Source organism: Pleurodeles waltl, chromosome 8 (assembly GCF_031143425.1).
Source record: "Pleurodeles waltl isolate 20211129_DDA chromosome 8, aPleWal1.hap1.20221129, whole genome shotgun sequence".
NCBI classification, from domain to species: Eukaryota; Metazoa; Chordata; class Amphibia; order Caudata; family Salamandridae; genus Pleurodeles; species Pleurodeles waltl.
Window position 1 is genome coordinate 399,765,375 of NC_090447.1, and position 21,213 is coordinate 399,786,587.

The window sequence follows — 21,213 nt, forward strand, 5'->3', positions numbered from 1 at the left end:
TTTGTTCTTTGGCGGGGATGAACATACTGTTGATCGAATTGTGGAGGTCATCAATGACAATAGCGTGAACCTGCATTTTACATGCCAAATGAGTAGGACTCAGCTAGATTTCCTGGACAATAGAATTAAGGTCCAAGATTTTAAGTTGTTGATTACAGTATGTAGGAAGCCAACCCCAGGGAACACTATGTTCATGCGTAAAGTTTCCACCCGATGGCCCTTAAATAATATATCCCTTATGGAGAACTGGTGAGGGCACGGCGCATTTGAGGCACCCAAGCTGAAGTTGAAACCATTTAGAGTAAAATGGTATCAAGGTTACGAGCAACAGACTACTCAGAGTTCACCTTAGCCACTGCAAAGTCTAGAGCCTCCAATCTAAAACAGGTGAAATTATCTTCAAGCATAGTAGGAAAGACAGAGTTAAGAATAACAGTGAGATTTATAACTACTTACCAGGTAAAGCACCTACGGGTGTGAAGGCACTTACACATTGGCACCTCATCAGAAACTATCCCGTCATAGGTGAAAATATCAGCAAGAAACCCAAAATTACATTCAGGAAGGCAAACTCTATAAGACATTATTTAGTGAAAAGGGAGGTGAATACTAAAAAACAGTAGTGGTTGATACCCGCTTCAGGCTTATTGTACAGATATGCAAACTGTGCAAGACCAAAATGCTGTCACTCACAACTGTCAGGCAAGCCAGTGACTGAAGTCTGCTAACCCTATGCAACACACTGGAGAGGGAGAGAGGGAGAGAGGGAGAGAGGGAGAGGGAGAGAGGGAGAGAGGGAGAGAGGGAGAGAGGGAGAGAGGGAGAGAGGGAGAGAGGGAGAGAGGGAGAGAGGGAGAGAGGGGGAGAGGGAGAGAGGGGGAGAGAGAGGGAGAGGGAGAGGGAGAGGGAGAGGGAGAGGGAGAGGGAGAGGGAGAGGGAGAGGGAGAGGGAGAGGGAGAGGGAGAGGGAGAGGGAGAGGGAGAGGGAGAGGGAGAGGGAGAGGGAGAGGGAGAGGGAGAGAGAGAGGGAGAGAGAGAGGGAGAGAGAGAGAGAGAGAGTGTGTGTATATATATATATATTTATTTTGGGGGGTGCAATAGGTCGGGTATTGGCTGCCAGCCTTTTGGCTTTGTTAATGCTTATTTTTTTTGCCATAGCTTGTGCAAACCATTAATGTTGTGACAGCTGCCATGTCCATGCCAGGGTGACACAAAGAAATGTCATGAACAGATATATATTTTTTACTATAAAAACATATTTCCAGAATAGACCCTGCCACTGAAGAGAACTACTGTGTGCAAATCTGTTTTTTAAGGGCCTGAATGCAGTCAGTCACAGTGAAGTTACCTAAAGGCCTAAAATGAACTGACCCATGCTCTGTGCAGTAGTGGGTGCAAGAGAAATGAGAATGATAAAAGACCAATGGACCAAAAGATGCACATAAGTATATTACCTATAAAATTTTAGTAAATCAAAATGTCTTTGCAGACACCAGTCCTAAAATGCAGTTCACTGAATGTAAGAAGTGGAAGGCTACAAGTTATTCAATCAAAGGGATGTTTAAAAGTTGTGCTCAAGGGAAGGGACAAACAATAGAAGGCGGAAAAAAAACTATTGAAAAAGAAGCAATCAAATATGATTGGCATGAAAGCCAACCAATGATATATAGTGGGCTGACCAAGTCGACTATAAGAATTGCTATTGTTCACCATAGGTGCTTCGACAGCAGACAGCTAAAATGCTCCCTGTGTGCGACCTAAAAACATCAAAGCCGACTAAAATGACAGAAAACCGATTATGTGTATAACATGCAATATTTACTTAAGGCATAATACAAAACTCAACTTGAATTTGTTTTACATTTCTAAGTGTATAGTCAAATATTTGGATAATAAAGCAAATTAAAGCAACCAAAATAATTATTCTGCCTGCCACACAGTATAGACATTTCAATATGAACAAGAAAATGATATATACTGAGAAGAAAACAAATTATATAAACAGGGCAATGAAGAAAAATACAACTGTTATACTGTCTGTGGAGGTGAGATAATGAGATTAATAATGAGTGATTCCCAAATTAAAGTAATGACGATGAATCTGTGATTTTTCAGGTTGATCTGTTCTTGGTTTTCATGGATGGTCCTCTTGCAGGCAGGGGGTTGCTATAACCACACAGTGGTTTGTTCTGCTGATGGCGCGCTTGCTTAAGAAACAAGCACTTTAATAATGCAGTGCATTAAGATGAGGTCAAATGAAAGCCAGTCTCCATAATGTGCTCCACCACCTAAAGGGATTATCAATCTGGACACCACCCTACAAGATTGGTTCTCACATCATACATTATTCTCAATGTAAAGTGCTACTCGAAGGCAGTTTTCTTGGTAACGAGAAGCAACACCTCCTGGGCTGCGTAAAGGATGTCTTGAAATCTTCTCCTGCTAAGGCAAGGAGGAGGACTAAGGCATTTCCTACTCCTGTCACTACACACGTGTCACAACTACGCAACGTACACAAAAAGGTAAAACGTTTTTTCAATGCTTAAAAGTTTAAAATCTATTCCTCTGCATTAACAATTGCTAGCACTGGTCTGTTTATCATAGGAAATTTAGAAAAATCCACTGAGCATCATTTTTTTCAGTTTTAACTCTAAGGCACACTATAATGTTTTAGTTTTCTGACAAAAGTAATCACTTAACCTACTGTACCCAAATATTTGCAGAAAAGTCACCTGAAAGTAGGAGCACGTTATTTTAGTCAAGGAGGGTCGGCATACACAGTTTGAAGACCACTTCTTAAACAATCCAGCAGCACATAATTAACTAAAATATTCATCAAATCGATCACTTGGATACTTTAGCAGAGCATTCATCATTATATACATATAGCGACAACAAAACGAATGTGCTTGGCTTTACTGGCAATGTATAGAAGGATTCTCACCTGCAAAGGTTCGCTGTGAGGATTATGAATATTTATGATTGGAGAAAAACTACTATTCACAGGAACTCTAGCCCCGATAAAGGGGCGTAGTCGATAGGGGTTTGGAATTCCAACACCAAAAACCTGTTAAAATGAAAGAAAGACTTGTTTAACAGGATACTTTACCACCTGTCCGCACAGCTCAGAAAGTGTAACTAAAGTCATGCAATTGGAAACCGTCAGCGCCATCTTTCAATAGGTAAGTGTCAGCTCTCCAATTAAATCAGCCCCGGTGTCCGGCTGCCACAAGTATATTACACGACGGACTGCTTAACATCGAGAGGTTACATGGTTCTTGTTTTCAGTTCCAGGAGCTGAAATATATCCAGGAGCATTCCTTCCTAACACTCCTTGCAAGTTTACCTAAGGGCTCAAAAATCTACACCCAATGCATGTAGATAATAAAGCAGGGTGCTCTCGTTCAGTTGCCGTGCTTCTTACACTTGGGGATCGAGAGGTCCATCGCTATAACGAATGATAGCTGACATCACTGGTCTCTTAAAAGTGCCTAAACTTCGCCTGCTGCAGATAATGTATGCTCAAAGCTGGTCTGTGGCATTAGTGCCCTCCCGGTTGCAAGGTGCGAGATGATGGGGAGTCGCTGGCATGCCTGGCAATTACCACGAACGAGAACAACGTAGTAAGTGCCCAGGCCAGAACAGCAGGAGTGGAATTAGCGCTCAATTTCTAATGGGCGAGTGCAAAAATGGGCACAACGCTCACGGAGGCAGGCTTCTTGCAGTTAATATTTGCATCACATTCATTTGCACACACCCAAGAAAGGAAACTAACGCATAAGCAGTAAACCATCTGAATAATTAAACAGTTGCATTAACGTTACAACCATCAAATAGATCTTTCTTGAAATGTTTACATTATCATCCCAGGCTTCATCCGCTCACACAACAAATGGAAATCGGAGAAAAGATAGGAAAACGATTAACCAGGCATGCCAATGTACCATTCAAAACCGCACCCACCATTTACTTTTTAATTTTTTTAAATGCTGTGCGCCTGACTTGTGATGCATAATATTACGTCAATATTCAAATCTAATATACTGACTTAGCAAGCCAAAGATGTCTGGCAAGCCCGCCACTAAAACCAAGGTGTTTTATGGGAAATATCAGCACATTAATGGTGTTACCAGTCACCTTAGTCTTCATTCCCTTATGTGCAGTGCTTTAAATGGGCCGGTACTGAGTACCGGCGCTTTTTTATTTTCAGAGGGAGCGTGCCAGCACTTCTCAAGAAAAATATAATACTTTTAATTGGCGAGTACCGCCACTTCTCAGAAACAAGCGAGTACTGCGGCACAGAGTACCTGCAGTTCTGTTTTTCCATTTCAATCACTGCTTATGTATGGATTCCAATACGGCACATAAGAACTGCCAAGGGTTAACTGGTCACCTTTTCGCTTTTACCTGCTGGATCAAGACTTTAAAAACAAGAATTTTAATACTTTTCAGTCAGCGCAGAAGGGAAAATGTATCTATCCTCCGTCACGAAAAGTTCTTACATTCATGCAGAAGCAAATTCACGTTTACATCACAATGTTCTTTCAAGACGGTTCAAAGACACTGACTGGGCGTCAAACATTTTGCATTTGTTTTCAGCGTTCAAGGTCTTGAACCTGAAAAAGATTCTTGGTAAGCGTATAATTATCTTGGGAAAAGCAACAGTCCTTTAAATTGATTTTCCCACTTGTAACTGGTGAATCAACAAAATCCAATTGTGAATACACAGAAAAAAAGGTGTAAGAATTCTAGGAAACACGTTTTAAAACCGACTGGAGGGACAAAAGACAAGCGGTGCAACTTTAAACAGCTTGCACATGTAGGTTTGTGGTCTGCCAAGTGTAAAACATGCTTAACGAAAAATCTGTTAGTGTTAGGGGTGGGTGTTTTTATAATGACGTTTCTGTACTTCCATTCAATAAAGAACCGGTCAATTCTAGACATTAACATTTTGACTATTACTGCACGAAAGTGAATACATTTATTTCTTAATCAACCCATTTCATAAATGACTTGGATCAACTGTGTTGTAACACCAGTGATAAGTCAAAATAAACGCAGATTTTGCAGCATAACTTGACCTGTTCTCGCTGCATTATTCAGTCAATCTTGCAGCACAACTCAAGTGGCCCTGATGTTACAGTTTGCGTGATAACTAAAGAAGCACAGAACAAACCAAATACAAAAAATAATGCTCGCAAAAAATATTCAAGTTAAACTACAGGGAATGCACACCATTAGTTCTACAACGCCTATGTTAGGTGCAACCGCTTTGCGTGCTGTATTCATCAGGTACAAACAACTGCCTGGATTAATACCAAAATGCATCTGCGTGACACGTTTATTAACGGAAAGAGAACAAAGTAAACACTGACATTCAAAACCATCTACATAACTTGTGAACAGGATCTGAACAGAGTAATACTGTGACTACTGCTCCATAACTTCTCACCTTTCCCAAGTCTGTCATTACTAAATTGTGAACGCAGGTAGTGGGCTACAGGCTACAATTTACACCAAAAATACAGCGCACCCTGCTTAGGCGTACCTCGGCTAAAATGTCACATGCCTTTTCGTTTCTTCACTCACCTGGTAGGTAAACATCCCATGGTTAGAAGTGTTAATAAATAAAGTGTTTTCCACATTTCCCACTACTCTTGCAAGGAATACAACATCAAACGACGTATTTCCTCCAGGGAGAATTTTCTGCAACCAGAAAAACAGCACCATTAATAAAGGAAAATTAGAAACAGCCTGTTTAATACATTTTAACCATTTAATTCAGAGCGCAAGCCATGCTTAATGTATGGATACGGACAAACAGGAAGCTTTGAAGGCCTGGGGTGAAAAAGATTTTATATGTAACAAATTAAACTTTTTAAACTCGCACACGCCTTACGTCAGACACGTGCTTCATGTCTTAAGGGACTTAAGACCAATTTGTAGGAAAAAATATTCGGAAGATCACTAGGACGTTTATTTCTTTTGGACAGACATGATAGAAGAATTGCTATATATATGGATTTTAGTGAATTTGGCACTCTGGATTAATCAAATCGGTATGATAAAAGTCAAATAAAGGAAGAATTGTGGTTACACATGCACAAAATAGCATGTTAAAATAAAATAACTTTATTTTGTAACAAACAAGTCTCTTATCTTCAGTAAGTTTCATTCTGGTGGATATTCTAACAGCAAATTCCTCACCTTAGAATATCTCCTAGGCTCCAAAGTGGATCTGGAGATTTTTGTAACAGTGCTCAGAAGTGATGGAGCGGAGCGATGTGTATTGGCCACCCCAGCACACTAACATCAGTTTCTTGTCTTTTCCCTTTACTGCCTTTAAATGCAGTGTTGAATTCTAACCTGGGACCTTTTTAGATATAAATAAGAAGCCACTCCACAAAACCAGAGGCAGGAGGGCAGTAGGGAGTCTGCGGTAAGTAAAAGAATCCACCAGAGAGAGTTACAAAAGATAAGTAACTAGCTCTTCTTAGGATACTTCTAATTGCAGATTCCCCACCTTAGAATAGATACCAAAGCAGTACCTCTAACTTGGAGGGTCTGTGGAGTGATTCGGACCAAAAGGTGTTGCAGAACTAAGAGGTAAATTGTATGCCCCACGAGACCTGGCTGTCAATGTAGCAGTGCTTCATAAACGTATGCACCTATCTGCACAATGCAGTCTGGCAGATTTCAATGACAGGCACCTACCACAACAATGCAGTGGTAGTGACCTTGCACATGGTGGAATTGGCCCTCTGACCATTCTGGGGGCTGCCTCTAGGTCAGGGTGTAACAGATCTTAAGGCAGAAGCTATCCACCGCAACAAGGTTCTCTTCTGCACGGCCTTTCCTTTCGTTGCTCCAGAGAACTTCACAAAAAGTTGGCTGTCCACTCAACTGTACTTGGTATGATCTATATATGAATATATGGGGTACAACCAATGGAGTCTCGCCTCTTGAAGGTACCTCTCGATCACAATCATCTTGAAGTTCAGGAAGCAAAACGAGTAGCCATGCATAGATGCACATAGCATAAAAATGAGGAATGTTAAGACCAAATTAAGGTCCCATTCTGGCATTAAAACAGTTTGGGAGAAACCTTGAATAAATCTCTTTACAACAGGTGATTTGAACAAGGAAAGTTGTCCCGGCAAATGAAGAGGGTAAAAAAAAAACCTCACAATCTTTTACAGTGCAAACTGCAAGGCTTTGCTGTTCCAAAGACAAAACAAACAGGGAAACGTCCAAGAGCTTTGCTTGTAAGAGTTCAATATCCTGCAGACCACAATAAGTTACGGACATGTCAAAGTGTAGATTGAATACATGGTGGTGCCTCTGATGGGGAAAATGACATCTACCACCTTAGGTGGCAGATCAAAAGCAGTTAGCTGCCTCCACTTAATCTCCAAGCATGGAGGTGGAAGTTAATCAAATGTGGATGGAGGACTCTGCCCTATTTGATGGAACAGGACGTACCCCTGAAGTGCTATCCTTTTCAATGGACAGATGCTCACACTTTTCGGGTACTCCACACTGCTGGCCCAATCTGTGGCTACCAGGTGACATGGGTCCAGTCTTGCTTGATCTTCAGAATTTAGGGCAGAAACAGTAGTGGAATGAAGGGGTACACGATTCCCTTGTTACAATCCAATTAGATTGATTCTTCTACAAAATGTTCTTGTGGAAGCTCCAAAGCACAAAATCATACGCCCTTTACGTTCTTGATAGTGGCAAAAAATCTAGCCAGGGTTCCCTTCACTTTTGGAAGATGCCATGCTCCACCTAAGGGTGTAGACAACAGTTTTCATCTGTGAGACAGCTGCTTAGTTTGTCCACTGTGCAATTCAGGGACCTTGTCAGGTGGCTAGAGACCAAAAAGATGCTCTCTTGTTCTAGCCACCCCCAGAAGCACAAAGCCTCCTGGAAAAGGGCCCCACTTGGCCCTGCACTGCGCAATAACGCATGGAGGTGGTGCAGTCTTCTCATGATGGAAGGCAAGAAAACCTTCCTGGCCAGGCGACTGGCTAGTGTCTCTTGTAGGCTGCTGTAGAGCCGCCTTCTACTGAAGGCCAGAGCCCTCTGACCTCCACCTTCCCCTCGTGACACTCCACCTTTGTCCAACCCGACAGCAAAGCATCAGTTCCCACTGTTAGCTCTTTGTGGGAAAGATAGAGTGGCCTGCTGAAAGATAAAATGTGATCAGTCAGCCATCAATGTAGATCTTGAGCAGTCACCTACAAGGCCTGGATTGTGTCAGAAAGAGAGCCTTGATTTTGGGCCCATTATGATATCAGGCTTCACTGCTTGGCTCAAGTGTGCCATCTGGTGTAGCTGGAAGACACATTAAGCTAATACGCCAAGAAGCCGAGAGCGAATAGGCCAAGAAGCCTCAGCCACTCTCACCTGGATCCAAAACTGAGCCTAAAACATAGCTGCAAGGTAAAAGCTCTAAACTTCCATGTGTTAGAGAATCAAGTGGGATTGTGGCTCATTTATAGTGAAACCCAACAATGATAGAAATGTTAGAAATGTGGTCATTGTTCTTAGGAGGTCATTGAGTGACTCCTGTGAGGCCATCTTTAGCAGCCAGTCACTGAGGTACGAGAATACAGGAACTCCTGATCTCTGAAGACAGGCGGTGACCAACACCATCATTTTCGTGAACACCTGAGGTGAGCTGGTAAAGCTGAAGGGAGCACAGCAAAGTTAAATTGCTCCTGACCCACCCTGAAGAACAAGTTGAACTGTGGGGCAGGTATTTGAAAACATGCATCCTGCAAAGTTTAAGGACAGCATTCAGTTTCCCAGGTCCCGAGCAGATAGAGGAGCTAAGTCAATGAAAACATTTTGTAGTTGTCAACCCACAAGAAGGCATTACATATAGTCAGATGTCCATGATAAGCCTGAGGCTCCCATCCTTTTTCAGGACAAGAAAATAGCAAGTAACCCCCCCCCCCTATTTTTCTCTAAATCCAGTACCATGTCTATGGCACTCTTAACAAGCAGTAGGTGTACCTTCTGTGGCCGGGAAGGTATATGTTCTGGTGAAAATTGTTAGAGAGTGGGAGGAATACTGGATGGGGGAGAGAAAAAAGGCAAGCTACAGCCTGTTCAAATAATTTGCAAGAGTCATCTTTTGGATGTGAAGAATCATCAACTCTGAAGGAAGTATTGAATCCTGCCCACTGGTTGGGCATGTGCCCCTGAGGGGAAATTAAAGTGGTGTGTTGGCCGTTTTAACAGGAGAAGATGAGTTATAAAACAGGGGACTCTGCTGGCTCACAAGCTGCCCTCCTGATCCATGTTTTCAGGCCTGAAAAGACTGGGCTGTCTGCTGCATCACTAGCTAGGAAGGTCTATAAGCCAGCCCTCTTGTAAAGTCCCTAAACGTTCAGAATATATGCAGAAACTGATTGGCAGGTGTCAACAGCCCTAAAGAACGTGCTGTAGCTCTGCTATCCTTAAACCATTAGAAAGTTGACTCTATCTTCTCTCCAAAAATGCTAGAGCATAAAATGGCATATCCATTAGCAAATAATATACGTCACCTGCATGTCTATGAAGAACAACACAGGTACCAATCACTGTGACAATGCAATCTGTGCTATCCAGACCAGCACGGATAACATACTTGGTTGCACCAGACCCATAATGCATCAGTTGAACCAGAGAGGCCCTAACATCCTCCAGGACTGCCAGCAACATCTTGCTGGCCACGTCCCTTTTGGGGTTGGGTGGTGAGAGATGGCCCAATAGACTGTTTATGGTTTGAAAATCTGTGGATATGGAGGGGTTTGAAGAATGTATTTGTCAGATGTGGGAGGGCCAGGATCCACCAGGGGGCAATTCCAGGCATAGGAGCAATAAACAGAACATACACGATAGAAAGACATTTAGTATTACCAAGGGGCTGAGATCTTTTAAATTAAGGTGGGATGCAGGGGAGAGCATCAGAGGAACTATCATACGTGCTATTTTTGTAGTAAGTGACATCAAGATATGGCAAAGTGTTGGATCTAAATGAGGTGATTATGCCAATGGTGAATGTATTTTTTTACAAGTTTGCAAATAAATCACAAATAAAGTAAGAAAAAAAAATGTAAGACATGAAAAGCAATTGAATATTCTTCAACAGGTCACTTTGCAAGATATTAATTTCACCTGCCAAATGATACAGATAGGAGCCAACACCTCTTATTTGCGCATCTTCTATCTCATTACAAATATGTACAAGCATGATATGTATTCAAGGGTGGGACTCAAAATAAAGCAGATACTCAGTCTATAGAACCAATGTTGCAGATAAGGATATCTTGCGTCTCTAGTTTATGATCATATAATGAAGCCCTAAATCCAATCTGTACAGAAAGAAGTGAGATTACACTAAGAAAGACTGCTGCATATGTTTTGGAGTATCACCTAACAGTCCTGGAGAATCCGTTCTTGAATTAAAGAATCATTGCCTACATAGAAACTGTTTACTAAGCAACGCATTGATTTCAGCTAATTGAATATATTCCAGATGCACAGACATTTCAGCTTTGTCTCTCATGAAATGAAGTTAGACAAATCCAACATGGTCAATTTTTCACAAAATAAGAGAAACTGAAAAAACAGAGGCTAAACAGCTTGAATAATTTCTTACCCCTAGCAGACTTGCCAAAGGACAAAGATATAGGCACTGCATGAAAATATTATTATTTTATCAATTAAACATCCAACAGGTTTCTCTGCATTCAAGGTGAGAAAGGAAGACTGTGGGATAGGAAAGAACAGGGAAGTTTAATTGTCTCGGATTTAACAGGTCGCAGAACACAAAGGGAGACACCATTAAAGTTTATCTAATAGTAGACTAGTCTTTTAGAAGGATCCCCCTTTATAGTTAGAATAAGGGCTTGAAGGTTCTAAGGAGTTCTGCTTCTTTTAAGTATCAGATATTTGGCCAACATAGGAACTGTGACAAATGACATGACCATTTCTCTTCAATAAAAGAAGAATCCACAAATGCAGAGGGTATAAATCTACACTGGAAGAATTACGGCTTTCACTCACGATTTAAATGAGACAAAGAATGAAGGAAATGATACTTAGGCACAGTAGGTGTGAGAGAGATGGAGGAGCTCCTCACCACAATATGTACCACATTTTTTCAGTACTGGCAGTCATTACCGAAAATACACATTTTAGGAACCTGACTTGAGTGTTTAAAGGTTTTACTTCTAAGAAATTAGATGCATTTTACTTAATAGCAAAATAGGAAAGCAGAGGATCATCTACTTTGTGTTAGTAAGGCAACAGTCATTCACCGGAGACAGTAATACAACAAAAGTCAGTAGCTCTGAAGCTACGTAGGCATTGTGTCGGATTACACTGCATACAACGTCGAGGTCCCGCATGAAAAGCAAAATAAAAATGAATATTTGTTATCACATTGTTCTCGTATAATCATTTTTCCAGAAACGCAGTTTATTAGATACACCTGGTTAAAGGATTGCCTTTTTGTCACACAGTCATAAAATAGACAATTTCCAGAAAAAGTTCACCCCATTAAATAAATTAAACAGGGCATTTTTGTATGTCTTAGATTATTCTTCGGCATACCATTCAGTGGATACTGCACTACGCTGTCCTTCCATAAAAAAAAAAATGGGACGTGCAGAGCAAATGGCAAGTAGGGTTTAGTTGACTTGCACTGATTAACAGGAACATAATTCACAAAATACACAGATTTCATAAACATTTGGCACTTCAAGATGTACTCCTAAATTAGTATTGTCCACCAGCAGAGAATACAGCGGTATTCTGTCGCTTGAGTAGAGCTGAAGTACAAATGCATCCTAACTTTTTATTCTCAACTATCTCACATGGGGACAGGATCCCGAGTGGAGAAAGAACTTCTCCTATAATGCCTGAAAACGGGGAGGTGACCGAAGGAATTAGTACATTTCAAGTAAACACTCAATTCAACATTTTTTTACTGCTAAAATTAACGCAAAACAGGAGTAAATAACCAATGAGGATGATTGTAAACGCCTGCAGATATAGGAGTAACTTATACTTGCAAAAGCAAAAAACTTGACCCACAAGCAGAAGCTGTATGACTTAAAGGTGACTGAGACTGGATGCCCTCCTCACTTTGTCCTCAAAGGCTTCAGATGCATAAAGTCACATTTGTTGCTGAATTTACAGTTGTGGATGGAGTGCAGGTACCAGAGAAAAGTTGTGCGGGTTCGTGAGCGATATCTCCTTCCGGCAGTTGTGGCATGGTTTAAAGCCTGTAGTTTTTGGAGGGGACATAACTCCCTAACACACTGTAGAAATATTTAGGGGATCGCAAGACAGTGAAAGGTGAGAGCGGAGGTTCGGTTCTGCATCAGAAGTCGCAGATAGAATGGAACTTACGTTGGCTTTGCTGTGTCCCTTCTGGGCAGCGAGGAGCCAATAAAGAGCCGCACAGCACCTCCTGGCGGCAAACAAGAGGATTGCCGTGAAGTTTCCAGGATCCAGTCTGGCGCCGGGGAATATTCAAAAGGCAAGTAATCTTTAACTGAAGTAGGGGAGGAGCCAAGATGGCGACCGGGAAGGACGCTTAGTCAAGCGCTCCGTCTTGGGTTCGCCGAATAAACAACTGCAGGGCGCTCCCGGGGCGCCATTACCTAGAAGCGGAGACGGGCTCCGCTCCGTGAAACCCCGCTCCCCATCAACAGAGCCGATTGAAGTCGGGCGGCTGCGGGGTGCGGCTGCCAGAGAATCTGAGTCTTCGGAGGAGCCGCGGCCGCCATCTTTCCTGAGGCGGTGCTCCGAGCTCCGACCGGTGTGCTCAGTAATAAGGTGGGTGCGCGGCAGCGGGAGGGGCTCGTATTGGGGAGTAGTGAGCCCATATCTGGGCCCTGCTCCCCCTTCGCTCCCCCCTCCCCTCCTCAACATAGATCAACATAGATGCTTGGATGGGGGGGCAGCGGAAGCTGAGACCTACCTGCCTGGGCCTTCTGGGTGTGCCCCCCCCCAACATCCACAAGCGAGGCGCCCCCCCCCCCCAGAGAGAACACGGGGGCCACAAGAAGCACTCACTGTTAAAGCCTGCGGGGCACACGCGCGGCCGGACTGGGCCTGGAACTGGCACACGGCGTGCGGCGCCGCCTCACCGCAGGAGCGCCTGACTGCTGCGGTGATCCCACGAGCACTCTGAGCTCGTTTAACACACGCCTACGGGAGGAATTCCCCCCCCATCTCACTAGAGGATCTAAGGCCTGGGAACTGTCGTCAGCGGGGGAATCGGTAAGGGCAAGTGGGTCTTGCCCCCCCTCCTCCTCTCCTGCCCACGCTGCTCGGCGGGCCCAGCGGCGGAGGGCCCCTGCCCGCCCGAGCCGGAACCTGCCTCGGAGACCAACAGGAGGGCCAAAATCTCAGAACTTGGAGCGCACATCGGCGATGGCCCGTGAGGACGTGCAGCCCCCCGCCTGACCTGCCCGGGGAACGTGGGCGACCCCATGGGTGCACATGAAACGAGGATACACAACAGCGAGGCATCGGTGCACTACCAGCGAAGTCATCCGCCCGGTTGCACCCAGTGGTGCAGTACATCCACTTAAAGGACATTTACAAATAAGGTAAAATGGCCAGGAAGTCCAAATCGGCGAAAAGCCAAGACCGGAGCACACAGGGACCAGCACCCGGCGATCAACAACTCATACCAACCCTGCAGTCACTGTAAAGCACACTCCAGGCCTACTCCTCACAATTCGAGAAAGTGTTACAGGCAATTATGGACACTAAATCCTCACTGGAGAGCAGGATAGACACGGTATCGCAAGATCTGAACATCCTCAGAGTAGACCATCGCAAACTATCCGAAAAGGTGAAGTCAACGGAAGAGGTGCTACGTGAACTGGCCCCCACAGTAGCGGACAACCAAAAACAAATTCTCCGCCTAGATGCAGAAGTAAAGACACTGCTGAGAAGAGCAGAGGAGGCGGAGGGCAGATCCCGCCGTAACAACATACGGTTCCTGGGATTCCCTGAAAAATCACTGGATCAAAACTCAGAACTCTTGCTGGAACACTCGCTAATCAAAGAGGTTCTGAATGGGGCCCCATCAAAGTTCTTTTCTGTAGAAAGAGCGCACAGGATCCTGGGGCGTCCCCCGGTTCCGGGCCAACCGCCAAGACCGTTAATAGCCAGGTTCCTGAACTTCAGAGACCGTGATGCTATACTGCAGCAGTTCCGCAACAAAGGCCCGTTTAAGTATGAGGACTCCTATGCCAAAATAAAGCAGCGCCTCCGTGAACATGTCATAAAGTATGCACTACTATTCCCTGCCAAACTAAGAGTGTCAACAGATGAACGCACCCACGTGTTCACCTCACCGGAGGACGCCTGGACGTGGATCCATGCCAAGGGGCTCGCCCGCCCCCAAGAAGAGGATGGCACCGACGAGGACTGGTCAGTGACCTCATCACAGAAACGCACCAAGAGGCGCACCAGGGGACAACCCACGGAGAAACAGGCCGCAGAAGAGAAAGCCAAGGTCCTGAAAGAAACCCCCCTGCTGACACAGAACTCCTTTGAGACTCTCAGGACGCACCCAGAGGAAGGCTCGGAGTCGGACTCGATCAGCTCGGACTCCACATTAACAGATGTGCTAAAGGGCCCGGAGCTTACCCCCAGGACCGCAGATGCACTCTGAGTATCGTTGACCCACCCCCCGGCGGAACCGCCCGCCACAACTGAGGAGCAGAACGGAACTTTGCGTGCCCCACTGGAAGTGGGTGGTTACCACACCTGAACTTATGTATCTTTTCTTTATTCTTGAAAACAGTTCTCACCCAAACTGCGCGCAGCTGGCGGCGATGGCACACGGGGGGGTATGTGGATCAGCTCACCCCGGGAGCACCCCAAATCATCTGCAGACCGGGTCTGCAGAAGGATGCGAGCCCCATAACGAGCCGCATCCGGATAGTAAAATTGCTCCCCCACAGATATCCACATGGACACAGTTTTGTTCGCACCCCAACGGGGTGCGCAGTTTGTTGCAAGTTCACAGTTGGGGAAGGGATCCAGTTGGGGAGGGAAAGAGGGTAATAGTTAGTTTGTACACTACAGGTCCGCCCATAACACAGGGGACATTGCCGAGACTAAGGGGGCCGACTGCTGATGTGCTGGGGGTGGGGGGAACCGGCTGGCTCTTAATAGTAGGCAGAGTGCCAGATGCACCCTCACAAAATAAAACATGGCCCAACCCCCAGTCCACAGTACGCACAAATACGAAATAGTCACCTGGAATGTCAGGGGACTGGGGACCCCAAGTAAAAGGTCCCGGGTGCACGCACGACTTAAGCGCCAGGGCATACACATCGCAATCCTACAAGAGACTCACCTGCGAGATCCAGACCTGCAAGAACTGCGGAGTAAATGGGGGGGACAGATAATAGGCACATCTTACTCAACCTTCGCGAGAGGGGTTCTCATATGGATAGCAGGGACCGTCCCCTTCCTCCAAACATCATACAGGATAGACCAGGGAGGCAGGTATGTGATAGTGGAGGGTCGACTCGTTGACAAACAATTATCACTAATAGGGATATATGCTCCCAATAACGCGTTGCCTGAGTTCCTGAGTACGCTCACCCCAGCATTATTGGTGAATCCTGAAACACCCGCCATATGGGGTGGGGACTTTAATTGTATTCCGGACCCGGCGCTGGACAGGTCAAACCCCCCCCCACACAAACGACAGCCAATAGATACACCAGACGCCCACTGCAAGCGTGGGCCAGCAATATGGGCCTACATGACATATGGCGCGTGAAAAACCCACTACAAAGGGAATACTCATTCTATTCAATACCACATAAGGTACACACCAGGATAGACATACTGTGGGGCACTCAGGAAATTTGCACAATCGCCAGCGGGACAGAATATCTAGCTAAAACACTATCGGACCACTCGCCACTCACAGTAACTTTGAGCTGGAGCAGGAAGCGCCAAGCGATCCCAGCATGGAGACTCCAGGTGGAAGCCCTCCAGGACCCAGCATTCACAGACACACTGAACACCGCGCTAAAACAGTACTGGGAATTAAACGCTGGCACCACAAACCTAAGAGCAGTGGAGTGGGACGTGCATAAAGTAGTGATTTGCGGCCACTGTATCTCAACTACATGGGGGGTGAGACGTACACTCCACGCAGAGGTCAGCAAGCTGGAAAAAAAACTAAGAGCACTAGAAATTGCAGTAGCCCACAACGAAATAGCATACACGACATTAAAAGATGCGCGCACAGAATGCGCTGCCGCCGACACCACACTCCGCCATCACGATTACAAATACCACTTGTCCCGACTTCAAAAGGAAGGCGACAGATCGGGTAGGCTACTCGCGTGGCTCCTGCGTGAAGACCGGCAGCGCCCTCCTATCGGGGCAATAGAGACAGGCGCAGGCACACTGGCAATCACGCAGGAAGAAATAAACAACGCGTTCAGGGAATATTACACAAAATTATACGCCAAACGTACATCATGTACCACCCAACAACTTAGGTCCTTTCTGGCGTGCTCACCCCTGCCCCAACTTACACAGGCAGATAGAGAGACACTAGGGGAACTCAATATGGCCCTTGAGCAATTACCTAGGAATAAAGCACCAGGCGCAGACGGCCTTCCATCAGAATACTACTCCACCTTTGCGACACACCTTAACGCACAACTCCTGAAAGTATTCGAAGAGGCATGGGCCAGCGGGACTCTACCCCCCACACTGAGGGAGGCAATGATAGTGGTCCTCCCCAAACAAGGACGCGACCCCACTGATGTTAAATCCAACAGACCTTTATCACTACTAAATCTAGACTGTAAAATACTTGGTAAAATACCGGCTAACAGGTTAGCTCCCTACATGCACACCCTGGTACATGAGGACCAAAATGGGTTCATCCCAAAACGCAACACTTTTCTTAACATTCGGAGGCTGCTGAGCGTAATGGGCGACACTCTCCCTAACGCATCCGAGGAAACGGTGATCTCACTCAATATTGAGAAAGCATTCGATACACTAGAATGGGATTTTTTGTTTGCCACCATGCAGCAAATAGGTATTGGCCCAAAATTCACACGCTGGGTAAGTATATTGTATACTGACCCACAGGCCAGGGTGAAAACAGGCGGGGTCATATCAGGGAGTTTCCCGATTAACAGGGGCACAAGACAGGGATGCCCCCTGTCCCCCCTGTTGTTCGCCTTGGCGATGGAACCGCTGGCCGCACGCGTTTGTGCAAAAAAAGAAAGGTGGGGTTTAGTCAGGAGCGGGACCTACCACGCCATATCGCTATACGCAGACGATGCCTTGATATACATACGAAGAGGGGGAGAGGTGTTATCCTCGGTGATGTCGCTGCTATCCAAATTTGGAGGGATCTCCGGCCTAGTAGTTAACTGGGGAAAATCTTGTATATTCCCACTAGCCAGCTGGCCCTTAACGAAACAAGAGAATGCCCCATCAGGCCGCCTAAAATGGTGATTCGACACATTTAAATATTTAGGGGTTAACATTTACCACAGAACAGAGGAACTCAGGGATGGTAATGTGGGGAGAGTGGTGGCCTCCATGAAAGGCTCAATGCGATTCTGGAATAAATTACCACTTTCACCACTGGGCAAGGTGGCCTTAGCAAACATGCTGATACTACCTAGATTGTTATATCACTTCGCGGCCTTGCCACTCATTATTCCTAAAAGTTTCTTTAACAGTCTGAACGCTATCTTACTGCAACTCGTGTGGGGAGAAGGCAGAAAGCGGGTCGCACTCACCAGGCTATACCGCCCGGTCGCTGCAGGAGGGTTGGGCGCCCCAAACTTTGAGCTTTACTCCGCGGCCGCGCAGTTACAGTGGATACTGAACTGGATCCATAGGCCCGGCTCGGCGGAATCCACTTGGCTAAAGTCCCGACTTCAGGGAGTTCCCCTGCTCGTATGGCTCACAAATAAGCAAACAAAAAGCGCACGCGAAATCCCATTGATGGCGGCGGCTCACGCATGCTGGAAGAGGTAAATCCAAAGAGATGCAAAAGAACTTCCCTACTCACCTCTCCTCCCATTAGAACGGCTTCCCGGGTGGGCTGAGGCTGGATCACATTCGCCCGCAGTCTGGACAGATGCGGGCATATACACAGTGGGAGACTGCTTTGAGGAAGGGAAATTAATGTCTTTCGAATCCATGCAAGCCCTCACAGCAGTGAGTCCAGGACAATTCCTGGCCTATCACGCTATATGTCACGCAATTAGAAAAACATGGGCGGCTGGAGAACTAGAACCAGACACCTCTCCTGCACTGCATCATTTGCTGAGCTGCGACACCCAAGCAAAAGCAGTCTCAAACTCATATAAACTCCTGAATAAGCCCCCAGAACCCAATTTGCTAAAAGCCTGGGAGAGGTGGAACGCCGTACTGCCTGCCCCGATCTCAAGGGAAGAATGGCCAAAAGCCTTGAGCCACACCCGTGAGGTCTCAAGAAACCCCAGATTCCGATACACACAGTTCAACTACATACACCAAACATATTTAGCACCGTCCAGGATCAAACGCATGTTCCCCGGGACGGACCCGGCCTGCCCCAGATGCAAAACACCAGTGGCACAATTTTACCATATGGTCTGTGAGTGCCCACGGATACAAAAGGAATGGGCTGCGGTGGTTAAAACATTAGCAGAAATGACGGGTCTTGACCTGGTCGTGAGTCCCAAGTCCTGCCTACTTGGCCTCAGGACAAGGGCGAAAAAACACAAACACTTACAAAGGTTTGTGGACCTGGTTTATGCAATGTACAAAAGACTGATAGCTATGAATTGGAAAGCCCCCAATGCACCCGACTCGAAAGCCTGGCTCACTCTTACATTGCGATGGGCCTGTGCTGAGTACCAGGTACTCACGAACCTAGCACGTGGGGGACTGCGACATGCGGGTTGCGAAACTTGGAACACATTAGTTTCTAAGCTAGAGGCAAAAAACGACGAGAAGCCCCAGTGAACTGCGAATTACTGTGAATGCCCAGGCGGTCACTGGCACGTACCCGGCTACAATGCAGCACTCCGTCAGGGGACGCATACAACCTCATCAACAACACCTCACCCCCACTGACAATAAACTAAACCCCCATGCGCACATATCTCAGGCAGCGCCCACAGGCCAGTATGCCCAACCATCAGACACTAGCACCCCAACAGTTCGCGCATCCCCCCCTCCCTCCCCCCCCCTCTGCACAGAAGCTAAGACTCCATCCTGGGTAACTGCGGAGCCTCTCCGCACTAGAACGCGCTAGTTATCGGCGTAGGCAATAATTCAAACACACTGATTAGATTGCCCGGACCTGGAAGTGTACAGGGTGTTCTTAGTTGTTTGTTTATCTTAATTTGTGCGAATTTAAAAGATCTACTTAAACCACCAATATCCTGTCATTGATAACACATGTATGTAGCACAATGTTTGGTTCTCTTGGAAAAATCAATAAAAACATGTAAAAAAATAAAAATAAAATCTTCAACTGAAGTAGACATCAGAAACTAAAACCTTCTTTCCCCTGCCAGTCATCCTGGTGTTTAAGATATCTGTTATCTGATCACTGAAAAATAGTAGTCCATTACAAAAGGGCAATGTCCTATATTTATATTCTGACATGTGCTACTCTGAATTTGAATTCCCCTGTAGTTTTGCTTACTTGGAAAAAATAAATAAAGGGGGGATATTCTGGAAAATATGGCATCTTTAGGACCGAGAAAATCCATAAGGGAAAATATAATTCAGAGCTTGCTTTGTCTCTTGGTGAAACAGTCTGTGAATGACAAGAGAAGCAATAGGGGTGCTAACGGCTATGCTAAGGAAGGTGACAGGTGGGGTGTTTTGCGAGCTGTTAAAAATGGAAGTAGCAATAGTGGGTAAACAGTTAATAAGCACTGGCCATACCAATAAGTCTAACTTTGAAGTCCCACACTCTCACCGCTCAGCCTACAATTTTAAAGAAACTCTGCTCACTTGGGACCATCTGCCAAGCTGGCCTCACAGAGGCAGACCGCTCACCCCACACTCACACAGACAGACCACTTACATCAGACATTCAAACAGCACAGCGCTCATTTACACGAAGAAGATCACTGACCCTGCACTCAAAAAGTGACACCTCTCCTACATAAAATAAATATGTGAGCTAAAACAGTACATTTTGTGGGTGGGGTAGCACCTCAACTGTCAGGTGGGGTAGCACAACAACTGTCAGGTGTTCGAATAAGTGCTGCTGCAATAAGATGCAGCGACACAGCCATGCAGGTGGGAGAGAAAGTCAGGTTGTGTAAGCTCGGAGAAGTGACTGAAGAACGTTTCTCAAGCACCACATACCACTGTACAGAAGACTGAGCCTTACTCAGTTGGTGTTGCAAGTCAATATGACAGAGGCCCATAATATTTTCTCTGGATCCCCCATCCATTCCTCTGGCACACCTATGTAGGAATCGGAGAGAACCAGACGAGGAAATGGACATGCCAAGAAGAAGGCTGCCTTCATTGTCCTCCAGCTCCCAAGGCAACTCCCACAATTTTGTTCCCCATGCTCACTACCGAGGGGTATGGATGCCTTCATGTTGACATTCTTATTGTTTATACCACCCTCTTCGCTGCCCTCTCCCTCCAAACCTTGATACATCTCTTGCAGAGATGTATCAATAAATCCAGGCACACATCATGCCTTGAGGCCCACAAAACCTCAGCCCCCCCCATGCCCATAACTGGACCACACGTGCACTTCTGTAACAACTGCAGTAGGTTTCTGTAACAGCACGTGGATTCCGAGATTTTATTTTACGAGACACCTTCAGCGTTGTTACCAAGAGCGTGTGCCAGTAAAACATCAAAATGAAAATGTCACTTACCCAGTGTACATCTGTTCGTGGCATCAGTCGCAGTAGATTCGCATGTTCTGCAATAGCTCGCCATCTGGTGTTGGGCCGGAGTGTTACAAGTTGTTTTTCTTCGAAGAAGTCTTTCGAGTCACGGGACCGAGTGACTCCTCCTTTTGTCTCCATTGCGCATGGGCGTCGACTCCATCTTCGATTGTTTTTCCCCGCAGAGGGTGAGGTAGGAGTTGAATTGCAGTAATAGTGCCCATGCAATGGAGTGACTAAGTATGCACCTATTTAAGGTTGAGATGATACATATATAAATA

The 21,213-nt window shown here is 45.7% G+C and overlaps 1 protein-coding gene across 2 annotated transcripts in view; it reads right to left on the bottom strand.

Moving 5' to 3' along the window:
* TMEM131 (transmembrane protein 131) overlaps positions 1–21,213 on the bottom strand; it is an 892,454-nt gene that overhangs the window by 591,433 nt on the left and 279,808 nt on the right. For both annotated transcript variants that reach the window (XM_069204268.1, XM_069204267.1), the window contains exons 6-7: positions 5,589–5,705; positions 2,944–3,066 (exon numbers count right to left, since the gene is read on the bottom strand). In XM_069204268.1, coding sequence (XP_069060369.1) covers positions 2,944–3,066; positions 5,589–5,705 — 240 coding nt within the window. The remainder of the gene's footprint in view (positions 1–2,943; positions 3,067–5,588; positions 5,706–21,213) is intronic.